The sequence below is a fragment of the Otolemur garnettii genome, unplaced genomic scaffold (genome assembly GCF_000181295.1).
Source record: "Otolemur garnettii isolate 467f Iridium unplaced genomic scaffold, OtoGar3 scaffold00022, whole genome shotgun sequence".
Taxonomy (NCBI): Eukaryota; Metazoa; Chordata; class Mammalia; order Primates; family Galagidae; genus Otolemur; species Otolemur garnettii.
In genome coordinates, this window is record NW_003852417.1 from 23,137,998 (window position 1) to 23,138,974 (window position 977).

Genomic DNA, 977 nt, shown 5'->3' on the forward strand with positions numbered 1-977 from the left:
CGGCACTCTTCCCAGGGGGACAGCTTGAGGCTCTGTCTAAAAAACAAAAATTAAACTACTAATGATATTATATCAGAGTACTTAGAAGATAGGGGTTTTTTCTCCTGAGTCACTTAAACATTGCCCTAATAATCTTTTATTTTATTACCATAAATTCCTGAAATAATGTAAAAATAAATTCCAACCTGGCATTTTGGTTCTCTAATTCCAAATCAGTGAATGTGAAGATTTATTATATTTAAAAAAATAGAAATATAGTGAGAAGACTTTTTATAATTTTATATTTTGAATTATTTTGGCAAAAGATGATATACTTTCTTTAAACTTTTTTAACAAGCTCAAAATATGCACTGCTCTTTTAGTAACAGATTATCTACCACTTTGCACAGTTATTTAGCTACTTGACACAGGCTACCTAGCGTGTCCACATTGTAGCCTGGAAATCATTTCTTTCGCTTCCAATTCATGCTTCATCCATCTCCCAGGGTTAACCCATATATTTAATGGCTGTTCTTTCACATTGTTGTCCTCTCTTTGGGGGGAAGAAGGACTAGTGATTATTTGTCATGTTTTTTATTGTAACAGCTGTCTCCCGTATGGTTCCTTTTTTATCCCCTTCTTATAGACACATTTGAAATGGTTTCTGAAGATGAAGATGGGAAGTTGGGTTTTAGAGTAAACTACCACTACATGTCTCAGGTGAAAAACGCAAATGACGCAAACAGCGCTGCCAGAGCCCGCCGCCTCGCCCAGGAGGCCGTGACACTGTCCACCTCACTGCCTCTGTCATCATCTTCGAGTGTGTTTGTACGCTGTGATGAGGAGCGACTTGACATCATGAAGGTAGAAACGAGACCTTTTTTCTGTATCTCCCTGGCCAATCTAATTACACAAATATTCATACCAAATACTAGAAATAGCATGAATTTTAATAAAGTCAGTAAAAATTATGGTGAACATGGACTTCAGTGAAAGGA

The 977-nt window shown here is 36.7% G+C and overlaps 1 protein-coding gene across 1 annotated transcript in view; it reads left to right on the top strand.

Moving 5' to 3' along the window:
- BIRC6 (baculoviral IAP repeat containing 6) overlaps positions 1–977 on the top strand; it is a 271,529-nt gene that overhangs the window by 245,648 nt on the left and 24,904 nt on the right. The window contains exon 68 of the mRNA XM_023511826.1: positions 626–843. Within this exon, the coding sequence (XP_023367594.1) occupies positions 626–843 (218 nt within the window). The remainder of the gene's footprint in view (positions 1–625; positions 844–977) is intronic.